The 18625-nt window shown below is 40.4% G+C and overlaps 1 protein-coding gene across 1 annotated transcript in view; it reads right to left on the bottom strand.

The window, feature by feature from the left end:
* Nucleotides 1–9674: 9674 nt before the first annotated feature.
* SPATA18 (spermatogenesis associated 18) overlaps nt 9675–18625 on the bottom strand; it is a 30637-nt gene continuing 21686 nt past the window's right edge. The window contains exons 8-13 of the mRNA XM_040966201.1: nt 17796–17954; nt 16838–17013; nt 14816–14939; nt 12942–13025; nt 10120–10165; nt 9675–9839 (exon numbers count right to left, since the gene is read on the bottom strand). Of these exons, the coding sequence (XP_040822135.1) occupies nt 9832–9839; nt 10120–10165; nt 12942–13025; nt 14816–14939; nt 16838–17013; nt 17796–17954 (597 nt within the window). The 3' untranslated portion in view covers nt 9675–9831. The remainder of the gene's footprint in view (nt 9840–10119; nt 10166–12941; nt 13026–14815; nt 14940–16837; nt 17014–17795; nt 17955–18625) is intronic.

The following is an 18625-nucleotide window of genomic DNA, read 5'->3' as shown; positions in this document are numbered from 1 at the left end:
ACTTACGTGAACACACACACAATTACCAGAATTCAGTTCATGCCTTAGTGTGTAATATTCAATAAATATACAATCTAATTACTTCTTCATTCCTTGACATGCTTGCATAGAAATATGCTGTTACTCTCCATTCATGTGTCCTGGAACTAGTTATGTGAGATATTTTGCTACAGGGGACTATGACGAACATTAAATTTTCAAATCAGAAAGTTGTGCTGTAAAATCTTCACATGCTATTGCTCATTTGTAAGAATTCAAGTCGCATTTAAAAGTCTTGACTAACGATCCTTGTACACTACACAATGTGGGCACAGTTATTTCTACCTGCTTTAGAAACAAAAGAGAGTGGCCAGTGCAATTGTTCAATTGTCTAATTCTCGGTCTGCAAACATTGGTATCCCATTTGGCTTCAATTCATGTTCCAGTCACGCCACTTCCCACTCAGCTCCCTGCTTATAGCCTGGAAAAGCAGTAGAGGATGGCCCAAAGCCTTGGGACCCTGTACCCATGTCAGAGTCCCCCAAAAAGCTCCTGTTTTCAGATTGGCTAAACATTGAACAGGATAGTTTATCTAATAACTAACAGGATAGTTTGACTAATCACTTACCAAATGGATGAGAAAACGAGTGGCGGGGATATGAAGTAACTTGCACAAGACACATAATGATCTAGTGAAGGAGGTGACAGGAACAGGCTGAAGTTTGTGTCCAAACTCCATTCTGCTTTCTCCTCCTTCCTCTTCTCTGCACCTTGCACTGCTCTCTCCAGTTTTCCTCCAAAAATAACTGCAATGTCCACCAAAAGACTGAGCATTGTTGCTTGGTAAACTTAAGAGTTTGATGAAAAAAAAAATCTACTAAAAGCACCTAGACTCAGTCAATATGGGCTTTTACTTAGCAAAAATTTTAAAAATTATTCTTCCTTTACAAAACAAGAGAGCATTTTCAAGGTGATCTATGAAATGTTCAATGGATCTCTTACATGTTGGCTCTTTCCAGTGGTGGCTTCATATGCTGGTGTAGCTTAACTGTAGCCTTGGGATATAGCTCCAAATCAGCCTTTCACTCACTCTAAAACCCACGTGCAGTGTCGGAATAATACACAAACATACACTTATCAAAGGAAAGGTGCAGATGAAGACCTTACATCAGCAGCTCACTTTTTGTGCTAAACTTAGGACATCCTTACAGAGCTTGCTCCAATAGTCATATCCCTTGAGGCTTAGTGCCTAGGTTTTCTGCTATCTTTTAAACACATGCTCTTTATCTCATAGCTCTCGCTAAAGATGTATTTCCTTCATCTTGTGGCAGAGTTTGATTTTAGGGACTTACTTTCTCATAGGCTACATGGAGTGACTGACCCATGTGTTCTGTGGAGTTGAGGGTCTCTGTATGTTTCTGTTCTTTGTACACCTGTTTCCTAACAAAGGCCAAAAATACACTGAATTGTCAAAATATCTAATGTACTGAACTGGTATTCAGCTTCAATTCCCTTTCCCATTTCAATCTCTCCATGTTACTCTTTCAATTAGTTTGCCTGAAAAAAAAAAAATTAGAATTTCTTTACATCCTTTCTCTCATCCCTAAACCTGAAAGACTACATACGCATTCATTAGTCCCTCAAAACTCAGGTATAGAAAGTGTCCTTCTACAAAAATAAGTTATAGCAAAAAAAGTAGTTTCTGAAAACATTAGTTTTCCACATTATCGTATGTGCCTATGATCACTGCCCCACTATTCACAACTTTAAGATTCTGAATTCTCAGAAAAAAAAAATAGGTGAAACATTCCAACTGATACAGAGCAATCATTTCTTATTCTTCCAAAGCTTTACACATCCAGGAATTCTAAGAAACATCCTGATCTGTTATGGCTGTCTGGCCACCACTCCAAAGTATGTCTGTGAGGATGACTTATCCGCATGTGATTCACATTTTCATGCTGAATGTAGGAGGAAACTCTATTGCAGGTCATCCTTGATGACTGTGCTTTAGTTCTACAATAGATTAGACACAAAAGGAAAGAGGTACATATAGGGGTTGGGATGGAGCTTTAAAGGCCAAGGCCAAGGGCCAACAGTTTTGAGTGCAATGTGCTGCACATTCCAATTAAATACACTTTTATTGATGTAGTAAAGAAGATATCAAGCACTTGGAAACATCCTGGCCTTCATTCCATATAAATGATACCTGCTATGGAGAAATTACGAGTCAGGTGGCTGCAGTCTCTCAGCCTAGGGGTCTTCTAAGTTTCTCTTTGGCACCCTCTTTCAGGAGCAAGAAATGGCGATCTTGCTTTGAATACTGGATCCCCCACAAGATCTCTGAACAATCTTCCTTCAGTGTTGATGTTGTTACCTGGTAGAACTTGGCTCATGAAGATGAGGACCACAGTTATGAAGGCTGAATAAAGAAGAAAGTTTGGCTTCATTTCCAAGAGACAAAGACTTCCGTCCGGGGTTCTAGTATTAGTGGAATGTCTTGGGATAATAGGTTCCCTTCTGAACCTCATTAGGGGTAGTCATTGTCAGAAGTCTCCTGTATTTGTGGAAGGACTCCGTGGGAAGACTGGGTGTTCAGTTTTGCTGGACGCTCAGTTCTCTTGAAGCATGAAAGTGCACAGTTTTGACCAGCAAACCTTGTTAAATGGGAACATACTCTGCAAAACTTTTGGCAACAGATCAAAGTCAATGAGCCAGTAGACATCTTTATTAAGTTAAAAATAAATTGACTATGTTGAGAAACAGTTGATTTGTTCAGTGACCAGATATTTAGTGAGTGAGTCCTTCAGATAAGCATCCTACTCACTACTAGTCAGAATTCCCAAAGTGCTTTGCTTACAGTATAGTGCTTCTCTCACTGTTTGAATGTGTAAGCTTCTTGCTTGCCAGAATCAGGGGGCATTCTTCAGAGGCAAGGAAGCAACTGAATGGTTATCCATTTATTCCCAAATCCTCTTTAAGTGGAATAACTCAAAAGGAGTTCTGCACTTGAATTCAAAATCCTTAGATGTATTAGCAGTTAGATGTATGGATTTAGGAACATTTTCCTCTTTAAATCTTATTAGTATGTGCACACACAAAAATACACATGAAAAGATATATCCCTCTTTCTGTTATTAACCTACCAAGATTTTAAAGAACCATTTTATTTTTTTTAAATTTATTACATTTTATTATGTGACACAGTTGTAGGTACTGGGATTCCCCCCATCCCTCCCCCACCCCTCCCCCCATGGTGGAATCCTCCACCTTGCTGCATTGCCACAGTTCAAGTTCAGTTGGGGTTCTTTCATTGCAAGCTTATATCAAGCACAGGGACCAGCATCTTATTGTCCAGATAAGTTCAACAGCTTTTTGTGGGGACCACTTTAAAAAAATATTTGAGGGCTCAGCTTGATGGCTCAGTGGCTAAATCCTCTCCTTGCATGCGCTGAGACCCCCATATGGGTGCCAGTTGGTGTCCTGGCTGCTCCACTGCCCATCCTGCTTGTGGCCTGGGAAATGAGGAGAGGACAGCCCAAAGTCTTGGGAACCTAAACCCATGTAGGAGACACAGATGAGGCTCCTAACTCTTGGCTTTGGGTCAGCTCAGCTTTGGCCATTGAGGCCACTTGGGGAGTGAGCCAATGGATGGAAGCACTGTCTCTCTGTCTCCTCTCTGTAAATCTGTCTTCCCAATAAAAGTAAGCAAATCTTTAAAAAGTAGTGAAGAGATCACATTCCTATATGATAATGTGCTCAAAGTAATCAGTCATAAGGAAATGAGAAAGACATAATGAGATCATTTCAAACTCTAAATAGCAAAAGCAGTAAATACTGTTTTGAAAAAAATGTAAAGAGAATACTAACATTGAGAAAGGGAACCCTTGAACACTATTGGTGAGAAAGTAAATTATTGGTGCTAAAACATAACACAATATAGAGGTTGCTGAAACACTAAACAGAACTAATTTGTGGTCCAGCAAAGCAAAGGGAATTGAAATGGGAATTTTTATATCTGCATATCTGCATCTCTTTGTCCACAGCAGTATTTATTCACAGTAGCCAAGATGTAGCAGTAACTTAAATGTCTGAATGGGTAAATAGATCAAAGAAATGCAGTATTTGCCTACAATTGTATCTTATTTCATCTAAAAAGTAACGAAATCCTGTCTTTTGTAAACAGAACTGGATAGCATTATGCTATGTAAAAGAAGAAAAATGAAGATAAAAGCATACTGTGTGGGCTCATTGTTATCTGAAACCTAACATAGTCAAACTCTTAGATTTAGAGCGTGGAATGGTGTTTTCTGAAAGTTCCAGTGTGGAAAAAATTGGTAAGTGTGCTTAAAAGGTACCAAGTTTCAGTTATACAAGATAAATAACATCTGGAGCTCTAGCTAACAGCATAGTACCTATACCTGGAAATACTACATGATTAATAAAATGATTAAAGGGCCAGTGTTGTGCTATAGTTTGTTAAACTATCGTCCATGATGCTAGAATCCCATTTGTGTAGCAGTGGGAGTCTTGACTGCATCACTTCCAGTCCAACTTTCTGTTGATGCGCCAGGAAAGGAACAGAAGATGTTCACATACTTGGGCCCCTGGCACCCACATGAAAGACCCAGCTGGAGTTCCAGGATCCAGGTTTGGCCTGGCGTCATGCTGACATCAGTGCATTGAAGATCTGTCTCTCTCTCTTCTCTCCCTCCCTCCCTCCCTCCCTCCCTCACTATAACTATGTCTTTCAAATACATATTTCAAAAATATCTATTTTAATTGGAAAGGTAGATTTACAGAGAAGGAGAAACAGAAAGAAAGGTCTTTTGTCCACTGGTTTCAGGATCTGAAGCCTGGAGCCAAGAGTTTCTTCCAGGTTTCTCATGTGGATTCAGGGTCCCAAGGCTGTGGGCCAACTTCCACTGCTTTCCCAGGCCACAAACAAGGTGGACAGGAAGCAGAGCAGCCAAGACATGAACCGGTGTTTCCAGTGCTTGCAAGGGGAGGATTAGCTAATTGAGCCATCACATCAGGCCCTCTCTTGACTATTTCTATAACTTCTTTGGAGACAAGTTCATGCAGATTCTTTATCCACTTTTGAATTTATTTGTTTGTTTATTTATTACTGCAGAGTTACACGACAACACTGTATATTTTGGATGTTAACCTCTTATCAGTTCTCTTTTCCCTTGTTCTGGGGAGATTGCATCTTCATTTTATTAACGGTTTAGTGTACAGAAGCTTGCTAGTTGATATAATTATACTTGTTTTTCTTTTGTTTCATATGCTTTGGTGTCATCATCCATGTGGAAACTAAAGTATTTGCTTGGAATAAACCTAGAAGACTGTGAAATGGAGACCTGACAGAGTTTGCACCATGTGAAATACTGATATTTGAAGAATCTTGAAAATTGTAGAACATTATGAAAGAAATATCTGTACATCCTATTACATTCTTAAGAGTAAAAGGCTACATATAAAATATTTACTACCAAACTGCCTTGTATCTCAGTAAGAACTCTTTGGTCAACATGACTCTTGTATTGAGTTGCTTAAGGATTTTTTAAGTTCTTTTTTTTTTTTTCCTAGCAGAGAAACTACATTTAATCACGATCAAATACTTAAATCCTTTTATTAAGTACACTGACATAGCTATCAACATTTCACCCTTGCTATCACACTATTAGTATTTTGTGCCTGGACATTCTTCATAAATTTATTTGAATTTATGGAAAACAGTAATATCAGGGATTAAGTTGTCAATTTTATCTCAATGATGGCTTTTTACAAATATTCCCCAGTTGGACTCTCCCAGACGGAGTGTCCCTCCACTTACTAAGCAACACTGCCACCTTGGGGCTAACTCCATTTATTTCTCAGGGAAACTACTGTCAAACTATAAGGTCCTTGAAAACATTCATGGGGAAATGGAACTGAGAACTAAGTATATTTTGCTGTTAAAATGTTAAAAACAAAACAAAACAAAACTGCAGTTTTTCAGGGTACACATTTTTCATGAATTTTTCATCATCTGGTTAGTTTCCAAAGTTGGAGGTGATTAACAGGCCTCACATTTGCCTAGAGCATCATTTGACAACATCAGCAAATGCTTCTGAAATGCACAGTGAGCCATCAAGTAACACATTCCCATTCTAACTGCAGGCTTGTCACGAGGAGAGCTGGACCAACCATATGACTCTAAATTTATCACCTATGCTAAAAGATAGGAGTAAACAGACAGAATTACAGCACCCTAGTCCCAGCAATCCAATGCCAGAAAGCAGTAGCCAGATGATCTGATTTGTTCAGGGCTACTGAGATCATCTCACACTTGTCCAATTACTATGTTTTAGATCATATTTGCATGCATCATATCAATTGTATCCCTAAAATTATGGCTTGTTATAATGAAATAAGCCAGTACCATACCCATTGATCTCATTCACTGGTTGTCTGCCAGACATAAGAAGGAGATCACCGTCCATTTTGGTAAGCAATGGTCAGGGCTTGGCAGGTATCAAGGCCATGCTGACATCAGTGGGTGGTTTTAGATCCGAAATTGTGTCATTACATTTCATTGTGGAATAAGAAAATGAGATTCTGCTTTACTTCCAGTATTAAGGCCAACACACTTCAGTTCTTTGGCATTTCAATGGTATATTTGGACTTAGATTCCAATAAAAAGCTCCCTGAGGCTGGTGCAGTGGCATAGCCAGCTAATTTTTTGCCATTGGCACTAGCATCTTATACGGGATCCAGTTTGCATTCCAGCTGCTCCACTTCCCAATCCAGTTTCCTGCATAAGGCCTCGGCAAGCAACACCACCTGGGAGACTTGGAAGGAACTCCTGACTCTTGGCTTCGGTTTGGTGCAGCTTTGGTCATTGAAGCCATTTGGGAAGTGAACCAGCATATGGAAGATCTCTCCCTCTCTTTGTTTCTCCTTCTGTCTCTGTAACTCTGACTTTCCAAGTAAAATAAATCTAAAACAAACAAACAAAAAAAAAACCTAGGCAGAGGAACCTATCTAGGCCAGGAAAGAATTGTTCCTGATAATTCTACATTAAAGGCACTACTTAAGTCATATTAAAAAGAAAACTCCCTAACATCTTAGTCTTCATTATAGACATAAAATTTTTCTGAGCAATACCACCAAGAAATCTTCCACTCAGCCCAAACCATAGAATGCTACTAGCAGTCATCTGTCCTGTGAGAAAGTGTATGTGGGCTATCCAAAAATGAGTAAGAGTGGTCTTCAAAGTGCCCTGTTACCTGGAGAGACAGCAGGAGAGGCACACAGCCATGGTATACAAGGTGTCTGTACTATTAAGTATCATCCTCCCTTCTCGCCCTCAACACTCAACAATCTTAGATGAGAGGCACAAAAAATGTGTGTCAAAGGACGGAGTTATTCACCTGCAGGTGCCATTATAGGCTTACTTTCCCTTGTGTACTTCACCATAATATTCATATCCTATTCCCTTTTATAGATTTTATACAAATATTAGCTTCATACAAATTAATGTACTTAAATCATTTTATTGGTGTGTACCATTTTCTCTTTTAAACTTGCTATACTTCTTATTTGAAGCTTCTCACTTTGGAATGCTTTTAAAATTATAAAACAAAAATTGTGGAGTTTTACAAAGAGACCCCATTTCCCCCACACCCAGCATCCCTTATTATTAACGTGTTGAACCCCAAATATTTGTAGCAATCTACAAATCACAGCCAACTTACCCTAACTTCTTACTACAAACTTCCTCTATGATTCCATTTCTTCCGTCAGATTGGCTCTTCACAACAGAATCACAAAAGGATGCAACTGGATGTAACGTTAAACTCATAGAAGGCGGGACAAATCCCGCTGCCTGGCCCTCAGCCAGCCGGCCAGCCGCCATCTTGTGACCGCCTAACATACACGTGGGGTCGTCCGCTCCCCACAGTAGGCATTCCAATATTTGATGAGATTTTAGACATGACCTTTTAACATATAACATACACAACTCAGAGTAACTATTACATAGTTTTAAAACATGCTGAATTTTCCAGAAATGCAATTGCTGTGTAAATCAAGGCAAGACTAAGAATTGCCCATTGCTTCAGAAAGGTCTGGACAGCGTTAATGCTGTGATCTTCCGTTGCCAAAACAATATTCATTGATCTGATTTGTAGTTGGTGATTCTACATGGAGTTATATTAAGGATATATTAAGGATTTTGTACTGAAATGCATTTTTTTTAAAGAATCGCTTTCCTTTTTTTTCTGCTTTAATGTTATAATTATGGTATTCACTGTTGAAATGATACATGCATATAGATTAACTTCAACTTTTATTTCTGGAAATTCAGAGTATTTGAGTATAGGAAGCAGTGAACCTGTGCAGGATTCAGAGAACCAGCAATTTCATCCAACCTGCTCATTTTGCAATGGAACTGGGCTCAAGAGAGGTGAAGTAACTTATCAAGGCTACAAAGCCAACTAACGACCACACTGGGACTAGGAGTTATCCAGGCACCTAGCATGCTCCTTCCGCTCCTTCCACCACTTTACATGGCCTCAAACGGATGAAGACAAACACGTCCAGAAGGAGAAAAATTAAACTCACACCTCTCAGTATGAGTTGTCACCACTAGATTTGAAGGGCAGGGACCAAGTAGGTCCCCATCTTCCTCCCATTTAGGCACAAAATTTTTATAAAAGCTTGTTTGTTTTTCACCTGAAAGGCCTCAGGTGCTGATTTTGGCAATACACTTTTTCAAACTGAGCCATGGCCAAGTCAGGGTTTCACTGCAAGAGGTCTCCAGAGGGAACAGTCATTTGTAAGGCTTGCATGTAAAGCTGGTTTGAAGGTGACAAACAAGGCAGGAACAGCACTTATCTCAGGAAAGCAGCACTTTGTATTCTTATCTAGAATGTGTACTTTTGAGTGCATTTGACAGTGAGCAAATCAAGGGATACATTCTCAAGTTGTAGTCAATAAATGGGCCCCCTCTTGAGTTTAGGGATTTTGGTCAGATAGCCCCTACGAGGTCTGATCTGCAAACAAGTAGGCAAAATAGGTACAGGGCATGTCCCTGACAACTTTGTGTTTAATGCCTGCATTACAACAGTATGAAACATTGCCAGAAAATAAACAGGAAATGATGAGCCTTTGTCTAAAACCTGGCTTCTAATCAAATTACTGCCTCACAACAATGAAGAAGGAAAATTCTCTCAACTGAGTAGCTTCAACATTAAATACTCAACCAAATCAGGCACTCTCTAGAACAGCAAGGCGAGCTAACCAGCATGATTTTCTTTAGTTACCATCTTCTGCATTTAGACTTAATTCGCTGCTATCCACAGAACTTCTCCAATCTTTGAGTAGGGCTATCATCCAAAGCTTAAAAGGGAGTTTAAAAACCCAATATTGGTTTCACAGTAATAGCTGATGCCAACAATTATAACATTTATGGTTAACCTGGGAACTAATTTGTCCTTTCTCCTGGACTCAAAGACTTTCCATGTTTGCTCACAGAATTGCTTTCAAAGAGCCTGGTTAGTTCAGCATAGAAGTCTAGAACCTTCATAATGGATTTTGCTTCAAATGAATATGATCCTAAACACCTATGCAATCATTTTTATGAAATTAATGCAATTTGTATCTATAAAATATAAAATGAAATGCAATGTATCTACAGTTACAAATGCGCTAAGCCAAAGCATTTAACTGTCTCTGTGGAGTGGTACACAGAATTGCCTTTTCACATTAAGGTAAGTGAGGACGGAGGCAGATAAGGCGGGTAGATGGAGACTGCAGATGTTGGTTGTGATGGTGGACTGTGCCAAAGGAGCACATCTGGTGGCTTTAAAACCCTAGGGAGAAAGACACATAGCTCATTATTCTGGCTCCTTCCTTAGATTTTCTTTTGTATACACCTAAAAGAAAGCAGATGCTTGAGCTAGGCTTACAGCCATAAAACCTTACAACTAGAATATTCTCCTACAGATTTACTAAGGAATGACCAGCAAAGGGGGCCCAGGGCTGCAAGGTGTGGGTATGGGGAAAGAATGCTTTTTAAAAAGCAAACATTCATTTGGGTGCACAATGTGAAAACCACAAAAGAACCAGATCCATTGGTACCATCTCACTTACTTGGCAATGTACATCGTATTGGAGAAGGGCTCCGACTTCGAGATAACTGGAAAACACAAAAATGAGATGTGAATGGTGGAGCTCAAGGGATGAATCCTTCTGAAATGTTTTTTCCTAAAGTCTCAGAGGCACTCCAGAACTATGATTTTTTTTCCCCCAGGGTTGACCACAGTGATGTCATCAATGTTCATTAGAGTAAATCGAAACACAGTTTGTTTTGAATCATCTTATTGATAAAAGTTGGTGCAACGGCTTAGGAGCAGCCATATCGAATAAAGTGCTTTGTAGGAAACAATACTTAACTCTTAGAGCTATATCTCTGGTGAATTTATCATAAATTATTCCAGGTGTCCAAAGCTCTGCCCTGTTAAGGTTCCCAGCAGCCAGAAAAGAGCCATTTTTTCAGATCTTGCCTTTACTTTCACCAAGTGAGAAGCCCCACAGGCACTGTCATGTCAGTTAGAGCTCAGAAATAACCAGCTGCCAGTACTGTGCTGGCTCGGGCTTTCAAACCCTTTAGTTAAACAGATGCTGATGAAGATGGAATTTGTTCTGGATGAATTGGGATCTCAAAAATTCCCAAACCAGACCAACCAAAAACACTTGTCTTGGATTTTGCTTGTACCCAGTTTCACTGTGGGGTGAGAATGATGAGATGAGAAAGCTGGCTTACCCTTGAGAAAAAAAAAAATAGAAACTTGTTGGTCCTCTCTTACACAGAAGGAAAGAGAGGCAGAGCGGGCCCAGATAAGTGCAAGGACTGAGCAAGCGACACTGCCACAGACAAGCCTTCCCCTAACAATCCTCACTCAGTGTGCCCCAGGGTTGAGCACATGGAGCCTAACACCACTCTTTCTTCCAGTAGGCCATTTCCTCTCAGAATGGCAAGAACTGTGACTCCCCTAGGATACTGTTCCCAACATTTCTTTTTTATTTATCAGTTTACTAAATATACTATCCTATTTGAAAATTGGGATCATTAAGCTACTATAAGATCTCAAAGAGAAAAAGGACTGTTAAAGGCATGTCTTCCCCACTTCGTTAGTAATTCCCATGCCTTTTCCTCCACTTTAATATGCCTCTCCAATTCCCTGGACCCTAGAAATCCTACCCTTTCTCAAACACTAAATCATACACCAAGGCCCTTCCCGCACTGTCAGACTCAGAAGCAACCTCTGGCTCCTATGCTGGCTACATAGCATTGTGTCACAAGGTGGACTTCATCGTTACTTACAGACTGGACCCCATTCAGTTCATTTCTCTCCTCCTATACTGTCATTCACTCAGGAAAGAGAATCTCTTTTAGTTATTTTTTCATCCTTCCCAAACCCTACCTCCAGCACTTACAGAAGGCATGCTTGAGAAGCAGCACAATGACAGAGCCTATTGAACTCAGTAAGAATGGCTAGTCTTCCTAACCCCAGGACTTTGTTGCTTATCTCAGGTTTTGTTTTGGTGAGGTCTTGCAACTTTATGCAGCTGCGCTGCTGGAGACAATTTTGTAGAAGTTTAGGGTTGCCATACATGGCTCTCCTCCACCTCTCTCTCTTCAACCCAGATGAAGAAATGTTTAAAGAATTTTCAGAAGAGGAACAATGGCTTGTTAGCCTATATAACACCTACATGTCTTGGTCTAGCCAAAAGGCATTGACTAAATATTGGTATTGGAATAAACCAATAGTGATGATTCATAATAATTTGAGGGATATTATTAGAATTAACACATACAGAAATTAATCTTATCTTTTCCTACTATAAAGTTGGGAGAAATGAATTCCTGAAATGTACTTCATAAAGTTCAGACCATCTTCTATGTCAATCAGTGGATTTTTCAAAGCCCTCATAGTGCTTGGAGTGGCAAGATTGACAACGATTCATAACTGTTGCAATATCAAAACCACTTGAGCAAGAACCTCAGCGCATGCCCTACATCCGGGACCTGGGGAGGGTGGGAAATTGGGCGGGCCTTCTCCCTTAAACAACCTCCTTTAAACATGAAGGTAACAATATGGAAAACATACTAGTATTATCCACTTTCATGTAGCCCTTGAACCTTCTTACCCTAATTAACTATGTAAAGAATGTCAAAATAAAATTTTATAAAAAATTAAAAAAAAAAAAGTTCAGACCATCTGAGCAATTTCTCCAAATTTTCACAATAATTTCTACAGAAACCAGGGTCTTGTCCACATTGTGTATTTAGAAGACTATCTGGGCCCACTGCAACGGTTGTGATTAAATCCTTGCCTTGCCCATGCAAGCATTCCATATGGGTGCCAGATCATGTCCCAACTACTCCACTTCCCAGCCAGCTCCATGCTTATGGCCTGGAAAAGCAATAGAGATGGCCCAAAGTCTTGTGACTCCAGACATGGGAGACCTGGAAGTAGTTCCTGGCTCCTGGATTCAGAATGATTCAGCTCCGACTATCATGGCCACTTGGGGAGTGAACCAGCAGATGGAAGATCTTTCTGTCTTTCCTTCTCTCTGTGGATCTGTCTTTCCAATAAAACAGATAATTTTTTAAAAAGGACTATCTGATCTTTAATAGTGCATTCCATCCAAAGACAGAAATAAAATTATAAAATAAATTCTATTATTTTTTTAAAGTAATTTGTGCAAAAACATCTCTATTTCACTCATTCCAGTCTAATGAACTCCTTAGCCCACAGTAGTTTGACCATCATTTGGTGGTTAATGTTATTGCAGAAGGTTCTTTTCTACTTATCAATTCATAATCACTTTCTTATAGGTGACTATTAAAGCAAACAAAATATTGACCTCAGGAAGTTTTGGATAAAAATGATTAGACAGCTATGTACCGTGCTTAGACCAATACGGCTGCGAGGACAGACTGGACTCAAACTCCTGCTTCGACACCGAGTTACAGACCGTACGGAATTCCACTGGAAAAAAAAGAGAGGGCAAGGTAAATGGTCAGGAGTCTGGGGAAGTTCAGATAGCTTAAGGCAACAGGCAGATCCCACGAATGACCAGTTCTACTGATGAGATCATAATACTTGCCCATTCCTGACCAGCTTGTAAGCTCCCTTCCATTCCTAGAACTGCCTAGTATCTGGCAATGACTTAGGGAACTTCACCCATACAATCTCTCCTCCAATGAACTAGAGAATATTAGGTTCCTGGACCTAGTGAAATTGATTCTATGAGTAAGCTGCTAAGAATTTGTGTTTGAGCTTTCAGGCATTGGAGAATGTAAGCTCTGTGTGGCAAGGGATTTTTGTGGGTTTTATTGATTGCAAAAAATTCCTCACCCTTAAACACAGTGCTTGGGTCCTAAGTAATGGCTACACAGATAGGTATCACTGAATAAAATAAATGAAACACAATTTTTGCCCATCTACTCTCAAAAACTCTATGAGCTAAAATCAGATTTGCATAATGAGAGTTTCTTAATGGACAGTGATGGTTGTAAGGGCAAAAAAAATGTTTTGTGAGATCATTCACTATGCAGCACCTGTAATGATCAGAGCTACAAAATCCAATTCTAAGGACTTCATAGGACAGCAATTTTTGTTATGATAGTATTCGCTGGGGATTTTTAAACTGCAAAAATTCTCTGTTGCCATTTTTGAAAAGAAAGGACTCGCCTTCAATGTAAGTGGGCTGAGCTGCCACTCAGCAGCTCCTCCATTCACCCGTTCTAGGGGAACAAGGACAGAAAGCAGCCAGAGTGGCTTTACTCCACACTACAGGACTTCACTTCAGAACTGATTTTTTCTTTCTAGGAAATGTAATCATAAAAATGACACAATACAAACTATAGGGCCAGCATTTTGGAGTAGCAGGTAAAATTGCCTGTTGCAATGATGGCATCCCACAAGGGTGCCAGTTGGAGTACTGGTTATTCTATTTCTTATTCTGCTTCTTGCTAGTGAACCTGGGAAAGCAGCCAAGTGGTTGGGCTCCTTTTTCCACAACCTGGAAGAAGCTTCCAGCTCCTGACTTCCATCTGGCTCAGACCTGTACATTGCAGTCATTTAGGAAGTGACCCAAAAGATGGAGGGTCCCTACCTTTATCTCTCTCTCTTTGTAACCCTGTCTTTCAAATAAAATCAATCTTTAACAATAACAAAAGAGAATTTCCAAGCACTCATTCCACCAATTCCAGCCCCACTCCCCCAGGCACATCAACACACACACAACCACACACACACACACACAACCCTAAAATTCCACTTAAAGACACCTCAACTGTTTAACATTTCTAAAGTATTCCATAACCAATGTATATAAGAAGCAACTTTCAAAGCTGATTGGCTCTTCTCTCTCCATCTTCTCAACCCTCTTTGCCTCCCCCCTCCTCTCCCTATACATCATTCCAAGGAGAGAAAAATGGCACATTCAGTTTCCCAAAACGGAGAATTGGCAGCAAAATTTTGACAAATGGTTTCCCGATAGTAAGTCACTTTTCAATGCTTAGAATTACCAAAAGCCTGTATCCTACAAAGCCACCAATGGAGTTATCACTAGCAGCAAATGATGCAGAATTGTGGGAAAATCAAAGGGGGAAATACTATTATTTCTCAGACCATCTGCTTCCCCTCCTTGGTATGAACTATTATCAAACCAACTCTTTATGAATTTCCTTTATAGAATCTCCGGGTTTATAAATGTTCTCGAACTTGTGAATCAAACACTTGGGTTGAATTGTCACTATGCAAGGCCAGCGTACAAAAGCCCCTCTCCTGGTGACAGCTTCTCCCTTCATGATGACACAGTCGTTCTCCATGAGTGCAGGCCACACATGATACAAAACCAGTGGAGCTGTGAAATCGGAGTCATAGCTGCGGCGGTACCTGGTGCAAAGAGGCAAGCAGTAAGAACGGAAGGGTAGGCCACTGCCATTATGTAGCATGTTGGGGGGGGTGGGGAGCGGACAGGAGACATCATTACATTACACCCAAACCTAGATGAACATGACTGTGGGCCTTCAGAATAGGAACCAGTGGTATTTAAGCCCCAGCATGGACGTTGGGACCAAGGCTATCACTCCAGTTTATTCTTATTTTCAGGATCACAAGAACTACAATTCAGGAAACATCTGGAGACATAAATTATGTGAAGCCTGTAAGATTCCTACCAAATCTCGCACACTATCCCTCTGAACAAAATAAAAGAAACACAGGTGGATAATAAACAAGTAGGTGGACTGGAGACTGGCTCAATGATCATATCTAAAGAGGGAAGAATAATGAGTCAATGGGAATCTGAATGATGACGAGAGCTCCCTCTTAATGCAGTGATGTCAAGTTTATCAATAACTTGTTATAAATGTAGAACATGTGCTCAAAGGTGGGGGCAGATAGCAAAAGAAGAAATTATAACAAATAACAGTACCAAAAAAAACTTCAACACCTCAGTAGGTTGGAACAATAAGCTGGAGCTAATAACAAAAACTCCAGTGTGAACACACTTAAAATCTTGAAGTTGAGTCTAAGAAGTATTTAGCTGCCCAAAATATGACTTAGTCACAGTACAAGTAAGACCATAATAGATTTAAGTTGTACTTAAAATGAGTCAAGAGTGTTATAAAGCAGGAAGTAGGAAAAAAAGATAAGAAGAGAAAGAAAGGAAGGAAGAATGGAAAGAAAGGAGGATAGGGAATGGAAGGAAAAAGAAAGGGAGGAGGGAAAGAGGGAGACAAAGTGAAATGGAGGAACGGAGGGAGGAAGAAAAGGAGAAGGGAAGAGAGAGGGAAGAAAGAAGTAGAAGGCAGGTATTCAGCCTAGCAGTGAAGACACCAGTTTCAAATGTTGTCCCACACTGGAGAAGCTGGGCTTCATTCCCAGCTCAGTTTTGTCTTTGTGCTAATGCAGATCCTGGAGGCAGTGGTGATGGCTCAGGTAACTCAACTGGATAAGCGAAAGTCCAATGTCTGTAAATGTGCAGGCTCCATAAACTAAAACAGGTGAGTGCTTCAGAGTGGCACTGTCTATCCTCCATAAGAGAAAGCAGTAAAGGCAGGAGGATTAAGATAATGTCTTCTTTTAGGTAACCAACAGGATTCATACATTGTCCTAACATCTAGCTCTTCCATGAGTGGATGCATGCTGACAGCAGTGAACAGGGAGAAACCAGAAAGATTAACGACAAGAAAATATGATGCATTACACTGAACCAGAAAGCCCATCATTGTGCTTTATCATCAAGTGTGCAGGGATGCTAGGCGCCCTCCAGCCCATAATTCTATGACCTGAACAGAGACCCAGACTAACACTTCCTGAGTATTAGGAATGCATAAAACCCCAAGATCCTTCTGAAAACCTTCAGTGTCTCTCCCTCTCTCAAGAAGGACCCCCTTCTCCTGCCCTCTTCTGGGAGAAGTCTTCTCTTTCCCTCTTCTTTCCACACTCACCTGATCACTTTCACAAATAAAGCTTCTCTGTCTTAAAAAAAAGTAATAAAATGTGATATACAATTGTATTTACACATAATATTTCTTTATATAAAAAAGGTTTCGAGCAGTTTTGGGGTACTCATTAATTCTTCCCAAAGATGATGTGCTCAATGGCAAATGGCACTAGGAGAGGGCTCTGCCATGTAATGGAGGGGAGCACACTGCAGGGCCTAGCAAGCACATGACATCTATTGCTCTCCCCACTCACAGCTCCTTTCCATAAGCAATGCCCAGAGAATGGAGACAAGACCAGGCACTAATAAGGCATCCCTTAGTGTCTTCTCCAGTGTTTCTTACTTGCAATCATTAAAAATCTCTCCATCTGCCCCAAATGCAATATCCAGAGGTGGTTCTAAAGACTGCATGGCAAACGCGATGCAGCATATCTCCTGGATGAAGTCGCTGAGGAGGCAGAAGTCTACCTCAGGAGGGAATGAAATCTTGGGGTTGACATTCATGGCTCGGATCACATCCTGAAAAACAAGAGATGGCATTGTCTTGTTACCAACTGTTGACAAGATACTCCAGCACCCTAGGGATGTTCTGATTGATGGGGAGAAGGCACATGAGTGAACCCAACATGCGCAACATGCCCAACATGCTCAAAGGAGAAGGATGCTGCCACTCAACAGGACAGAAGAAAACACCAGAGCACCAACACTGGAGGCCAGGGACACGCCTCTAGAAGATCCAGGCAACAAAATCACCTGGGACTTTGTGTATTACTTTCTTTTCTGTTCTGGTTAAGTGGATATGGTATACCAAAACAAAACTCTGATGTGTTCATAGCCCTTAAAAATTACCAAGAATGTGACAAGTATTGCCCTAAGCAAATGACCCGCCCGCTTTCTCTCAATAATTTCACCAGGTAATGACCACAGCTGTTTCCACTTAAAGGTTAGCTTACAAAGGCACAGATAAATTAAGCAAATGTGTGAAGTCACACAGCAGGCATGTGGCAGGGTCAGGATGTGATGCACATTTTCTCAAAATCCTTGCTCTGAAGCACCACGGCATTCTGTCTCCCAGTTTAACTATAGAATAGAACTCCAAGGCTCAGAACTTTTTTCTTCCTGTTAAAATGTCCAAGAAAGAGCCGACAATGACCAGCCCCGCTAGGGAATCGGTTGCTTCTCCTTTCTTGCCTCCCATCACATAGAAACAATACTAAGTACTGCAATGGTTCCTGAGTTCTCAACACCCAGAGGAGACACCAGCAGTGGGAGGAAGCCCTCCCGAGAGATCCCACACTCACGTTCACACTGCTTTGGGAGTCGTAGAGATCAAGATGACAAATGATGTAGTCTGAGACAATATTCTCAAAGTCATTCGACCCCGCGTAGGACGGGGTCAGTGACTTCCGCACACGGATCTTGAAATGTCTGAAAGCCATTTTAGCTACATGGAATGCCTCCTGCGTGTAAAAACACAGCACATTTGTTCAGTGGCAAGAGGTGGGGAAAGAGGTCCAATGCAAGGAATCAGAAAGAATAAAAAATTCAACAACATATTGGTCTCTTGACAACTAAATGAACTTGATCAAAAGTATTTTATTCTAGGAGAAAATACATTTTGAAAAATACATAAACACATCCAGTAGTCCTCCCTTCCCCATGGGTTCAGTTACCTATAGTCAATTGTGGCTCAAAATTCTACTATAGTGCAATGATAAAATATGATTTTAAAACACTGAGAGAGCACATATGAAGAACTTTCTATTGCTTTCTATTGCTATTGTTGTTAATCTCTTGGTGTGTCTCTTTTATAAATTAAGCCTCATTGTTGGTATATATGTGTATACATGAAAGCACGTTACATGCACAGGGCTCAGTGTTTTCAGTGATTTCAGGTGCTCATTGGAACATCACCTTCACAAATAAGGAGACCCCACTGGCTATGACAATTCACACTCACTGATTTCAAGATAACTCACCTCTGCTCTGGTACTTCTGTGTGCAAGTGGTGGGACAGGGCAGAGATTCAAGGAAATAAATCCTCTGCTTGGAAGGCTTCTTATTTCACAAGAAATAAGAGCAACACATTTGTATTTTGTAAATACATAACAAGTCAGGTATGCTTTCTTGC

Source organism: Ochotona curzoniae, unplaced genomic scaffold (genome assembly GCF_017591425.1).
Source record: "Ochotona curzoniae isolate NIBS_2020 unplaced genomic scaffold, NIBS_Ocur_1.0 scaffold_4505, whole genome shotgun sequence".
Taxonomy (NCBI): domain Eukaryota; kingdom Metazoa; phylum Chordata; class Mammalia; order Lagomorpha; family Ochotonidae; genus Ochotona; species Ochotona curzoniae.
The sequence above is the reverse complement of the archived record's forward strand: the minus strand, read 5'-3'. Positions and strand labels throughout refer to the sequence as shown.